The 6,000-nt window shown below is 42.0% G+C and overlaps 1 protein-coding gene across 20 annotated transcripts in view; it reads right to left on the bottom strand.

The window, feature by feature from the left end:
* Window positions 1-6,000, bottom strand: part of macf1a (microtubule actin crosslinking factor 1a) — a 117,346-nt gene that overhangs the window by 31,526 nt on the left and 79,820 nt on the right. For all 20 annotated transcript variants that reach the window (XM_034892001.1, XM_034892000.1, XM_034891999.1 and 17 more), the window contains 2 exons: window positions 864-1,025; window positions 600-770 (listed from right to left, as the gene is read on the bottom strand). In XM_034892001.1, coding sequence (XP_034747892.1) covers window positions 600-770; window positions 864-1,025 — 333 coding nt within the window. The remainder of the gene's footprint in view (window positions 1-599; window positions 771-863; window positions 1,026-6,000) is intronic.

Genomic DNA, 6,000 nt, shown 5'->3' with positions numbered 1-6,000 from the left:
GTGTGTGTGTGTGTGTGTGTGTGTGTGTGTGTTTTTATGCCAGTCCGACTGGCAGACGGTCAACTGGGGCCGTTTGGATGCCAAGCAGACGGATCATTGACTGTGTGCATGTGTGTGTGCTTGTGTGTGTTTGTTTGTCATTCAAATATCTATTGTTTGCGATTAAAGGACACTGAGGACATCTGAATGTCAATAATGTCTGAAATCAACCCGTGATAAATGAAAGAACTGTTTCTCACAATGTTTAAAAAATAAATTAATTAATAATCCAGAAAAATTGAAAGTAAGGAATTCAAATCCACAGACAGAAGTTGGCAGGATTCTCTGTATGTGGGCGGCAGGAGCTCACAACTATGTTTGATGATCACCGCTTCAAATCCCAAAAATTAAAAAAAATCTTTGCAGACCCTTAATGAAAATCACTTTTCATCAAAATGTATTCTTAATGAGTTAAAGCAAGACACTGCTGTCTGCTGTTTTAAGTTTTAAATCTCTCAGTTCTGGTTTGATTTTTGGAAAAATATGAAGATTTCCTAACAACTTGTGTTCTTACATGTGAACAGAGGGTTTTATTTGAATGCACTTCATCCTTCTCCTACCTTTTGTTCTTGGATCTGGGCCTTGACTACGCGGTACTCGGCAGATGGGGGCTTCTGATTGGCCACCAGCTCCTCTGTGTCGCTCAGCCAGCTTAGCAGAGGCTCGAGAGCATCCTGGAATTTCCCACAATGCAACAGGGCCTCCTGCAGCTGGGCAATCCGCTCTGCCACCTGAGGACAGAAAACGACAGAGTTGGGAAAGAAAGTCAAAATAATATACTGTGAATTAAACAAGTCTATAGAGGTCATAGAGTTAAGTCGTACCCGCTTGTTGAGTGAGTTCCATTGAAGGTTGGTGGTCTCCAGGTCGTGCTCCAGGGCCTGGGTGTCGGTGTGTTTGGCGGCGCTCTGGATCAGACCCTGACCAACTGCGTTGATGTGCTGCAACTTTGGTTGAATGCTGTCCACCTGCTCTCTCTCCACAGCCTGGAAGAGGAACCCAGGATATGGTTAGAATTGATGTGTTGAACATGTAAGCAAGGAAAGATGGCCTTAGTTTAAACTTGAAAGCAGAATTCCCCAAAAAAACCACTGAACATTTATTCTGCATGACAACAAATGGAAGTAAAATTTACCACATTTTGGACCTTTACATAGGAGCGACTGGATATTAGGAGAGGAAAGAGACACGGGGATGTGCAGAGAGAAGAAAGGAATAGGAGACAGGAAGGGAATAGGAGAAATGAGGGTGGAGGGAGGAGAAAAAAGAGGAGGGGGAGAATAGGATTATGGGGATTAGAGGGTTAGGCAAGTAAGGGGCTGGCTGGAAAAGGCTGAGTCGACAGCACACACATTGCAGAGTACACTAACACACGTGCATGGGTGCACACAACCTTCACTTAATCACACACAAGCAGACACTCAGACCAACACACACACACACACACACACACACACACGTCACAGTGGAGGGCTGGAGCCATCTTGTGATGACAATAGAGGCAGCCACCCGACACTAAAGACAACCAGACTTGACTTCTCTGGCTCAAAAAAGACAAAGCAACAGCCAATACAGCTTACCCGTCATCACAAATCTGGGCCACTACAGTATCCAAACACATAAGTACAGTACGGGTTCTCAAAGTTTGGACCAGGGTCCCATTTGTGGTCGTCGGGAGGATTCTAGAAGTCCCAAACAATTGAGTGTATAAGAGTCTCACAGGTAATAAGTCTTCAAAAGCATTTAACATGCAAAAGTGCCCGACGTCATGAATTTGCTGCTTTTTTCTATTTTATACCATTGTAAATTGAATAGAGTTGATTTTGAAAATAATGACTGGACAAGAGAAAAGTTTAATTTCTTGTCCAACTAAAGACAAAGACTCATTGATCAATTAAGGAATTATTTGATAATGAAAGTAATCATTAGTTGCAGGCCTAAAACAATACAAGAAAACTGAATCAAATTCAAAGCCCCCCCAATGCTCATTCCAAAACTTAACAAACTTTCATCATTTTGATTTTTCATGTCATAATTTGGAAAACATCCCTGACCTATAAAGTCTTGTCCCTGCCTGATTTGTAAATGTTGTCTTTTGAAAGGGGTACACAGTCTGGTTTTTCCTGCTGTTGGTTTACTGTGGAGGAAAACAACCCAAAACCAAACAGCTAATGAAATAAATGAAGAAAAAAAAACATTCAGCTAAATTCCTGAAAACAATTCTCTTATACGCAACAATTCACAAAACCATTTTTACAGTTTCACCAGTAAACCACTACAGATTTAATTCCTTTCATCTGGTTGTTCCTGGGACAAAATCCTGACATATTCCGAGGGTCCCAGGCAGTAGTGTGTGTGTTGAAGTCCTGACATCAAAGCCCACAGGGAGAGAATTAGGCCTGGTGGTTTATAATGCTGTGGCAGCCAAACCCCAGTGGCCACACAAAGAGAAGGACGGACACACACACACACACACACACACACACACACACACAAACACACACACACACACACACAGTTAAAGAGAGGGAGAGTTTAAATGTAGGTTTGGGTTTCAGTGAAATACCACTATGACCTGGAAGAAGCTACAACAGTTGTGGGTGTCAAATAATAATTAACCACTGCACACTACTGTGCCTGTACCTAATACTACGAATATGGAAGAGTCTGAACAAGAAATGTTTTTCCCCTCTATTTGTACCACACATTTAAAGGTGCACTTGTGACGCTATATTTTTTAATCTTGAAATAAATCACTCCCACAACCTCTAATAATCAGCCAGCTATCAGACTGCAAAAAGCAGCGGATCTGAAAATTCTCACCAAGAAATGAAAGCAAAACACACATGCATGGGTAAAAAAGACGGGTCTCTCTGCATACTAGTACAGGTTTATGGAAGAATGTGAGACATCACTGATTTTCCACTGTGAAGATTCTTGGATGATTTCAAATTAAAAAGGCAAGATCATGCCAACCAACCAAACAAGGCCAAATTAAAAACAGGTTTGTAATTTGCCTTTCATTCAGAATGTATTCCTCTGCATTTAAAAGCTGTCAAAGCCTTAAATTGGAGATTTATGACGTGTTGAGGATGTTTACAGACACAGTACTGAGTTGGTGTATTAGATCAGCTGGAAGGGTCATAATCAAAGAGTTTACAGGTTTCTGCTCATCTGGTTTAAATATGGCATCAAACTACAGGTTCTCTATGCCAAGGCTTTGTGTGTGTGTGTGTGTGTGGTTACAAATCTGTGCACGTATTGTCCGATTGTGTATAAATCTGTGCGTAATTATGTGTGAGTGAAAAGACGTTTTCTAAATTTATGAATTTCAGGGTACTATTAAATATAAATGAGTAGTGTGTGTGTATGTTTGTGAGTGTGTTCCTATCCAGTTTGGACGCAGCTGTGTTGTGGTGATGGGCGTCATAGCTGCTTGGAACAGGAAGTCTGTCGGTCAGAACAACAATGACTGTAGCCATGACCTGCTCCACCCTAGACCTTATCCTGGTGTGTGTGTGTGTGTGTGTGTGTCAGAGATAGAGGGGGACAGAAAAAGGAAAAAACAGGCAAAGTACACCCATTCATCATCTAAACTTACACTGGAATGTATATTAATATGTTATAGGTTCTATGTGCCAACATGTCTGTCCATTCTACCTCCTCTACCTCCTCCTCCTTCTGTTGCTTTCTTTGTTTTCTCGCTTTCGGTCTCTCTTCCAGCCGTCCTCTCTGCCCTTTCTGCCCATCGCCAGCTCTAAGTGGTTAACTCCACTAAACCAGAGCTCTGGAAAATGTCCCACATACTTGTCATTCTTCCCCCACCTCAGCCGGCACGCGGCAACACCAACTCTTAACTGAGCTCCATGAACTTATTACCACCGTACTCTCATCATTCTGCCTACAACTTCTCCTCTTCCTCTCCTCTTCCTCTCATCACTCATCTCTCTACCTCTTCTTGTCTGCTCCCCCTATCACAGCTGCCTCTTCTTTTCCCTCATCCTCTCCTTTTTCCTACTCAGTCTCTCCATCTGGACCGCATTGGCATTCTCACTTCAGCCGCAGTTCAGTGTGGACAGGCGATAAAAAACACTGAGATGAGAAGTACATCTGACTAAAGCTGGGCAGGTGGACACTGACTAAATACTGGCCGCATGCATTTGTCTCCTCAAATAGACATCAGTCAGAGGCAGTGGAGGAGAGGAGGAGGAAAGAATTTACTGTTGTTTGGTCATGTTTATAAAATAAACTGCATGAATTTGAAAGAATACAGATTTTTGTCTGGTTCTTGGTGAGTTTTATGCTTTGATAATTTCATAAAATGTTCTGAATGTCCTCTGCCTTCAGTCTCCGAGTGAGCTGTTTAAAATCTGCACAGCTATCTACGTCACTAGTCGAGATTACGTGGTTAACCGTAGCACATGCTAGCACTAGCATGCTAGCACGTTCTCAATGGCAAAACACTGCTACAACAAACACTAGTTCATATTAATCTCCAAAAGAACTACTTCCATGTCCCTGTTCTGCAGGTATTCCACAAGTGCTCCCTCATCTAATCCTGCCTTGTTCTGGAGTAAGAGTTATCTAGCTGGTGTGATCTTACCTAGCTACTGAGCATGTGCAACTCCCAACAAAGATAGTACAGAAGTAAGATGTCTCACTCCGTAGCTTAAACACAGACTTAAACACACAGGGTGAAAAGAGGATCTACAGCAATGTGCAATACAACAAAAATATGGTGTTTTTTTTAAAAATGAAACCATGTAAACATATTCTGGTGAAACCTCAAAATACAATTATGAACCTTAAAATGAGCATCATATGGGCGCATTCACACTCAAAAACTGATCTGTCTTGACTGTGTGGCTGTGGTTTGATCAGACTGTGATTGATCAGAAAAGTATGTGACATCACTTCTTTCAACTGAACCACGCTTATTTAAAATGAGTGAGAAGAGCACAAACAACAGCAAAATGACCAAATCCTTTTCTGTGAGCAGACAGTGTGAGTGTATGTCTCCTGTACATGAACATGTGTGTTTTTGTATGTGTGTGTGTGTGTGTGTATGTGGATGCTCTATATTTAGCTGTCATCTGTCAAGCCAATAACGCAGAAGAGAGGAATAGCTGTGTTGATGGAGTGTGTCGGAAGCGTCATTCTAGGACAATCAATTTCTTAATCGAGACAAATGAGGAACATGTCGCTCCTAACAGAACAACGCAGATAATTACAAGTGACAGCACAAAGAAACACATGCCACTTCAGCCAAAAAATAAGAAAATAAGGAAGAAAATATGCTGAGCATCCAGAACTAAGTATCTCGGAGAAATTTAGAGTTTTCCAAATTGTTCAAAGCTTTAAAGTAGTTCTCTGAAGCTGCGTCCTCTCCTTTATCTTCCTCTCCCTTCATAACTGATTTCCATAACTACGTGACCATGAATAGAACTGGTGGTCATACGGAAAAACCTGTGCATCTTCAGTGATGCCTCTAAAGCTACACACAACACAGTTGAACCAAAGAGTGTCACATGCGACACATGCAGAAGAAAGACAGGAACAGAGAGCTTTTGATTAAAACTGAATGTGATAAGCGTTTAGGAGCAATAAATAGAAAACCAGAAGGGGAAACGATTCTCTACCATCATGTGTAAACTGTTTCTCCTAAAACGCAACATGGCAGCCAGTAACAGCACTTCTATCACTTTGCTTATCCATCACACAGCCACGCCTCCCTCCCTCTCACTTTATTCCTGCCTCAGCCTTCGTCTCGCACTCTCTTCCTGTCTTTCAACCCCTCACCCTTCCTCGCACTCCCTCCTTCCTCTTTTAAAGGAACAAGGAATGAGGCGAGGAAGGAAAGGGTAGAAATCTGTTTCCAAACTAATGTCGATGGGGGGGAAAACTATTTTGCCAGAAAGGCTTTGTTTTAAGCCCCGGATTAACCGATCTGAGACACAGGGA

Source organism: Etheostoma cragini, chromosome 14 (genome assembly GCF_013103735.1).
Source record: "Etheostoma cragini isolate CJK2018 chromosome 14, CSU_Ecrag_1.0, whole genome shotgun sequence".
NCBI lineage: Eukaryota > Metazoa > Chordata > Actinopteri > Perciformes > Percidae > Etheostoma > Etheostoma cragini.
Note: the sequence above shows the minus strand (reverse complement) of the source record. Positions and strands in the feature narration are given on the sequence as shown.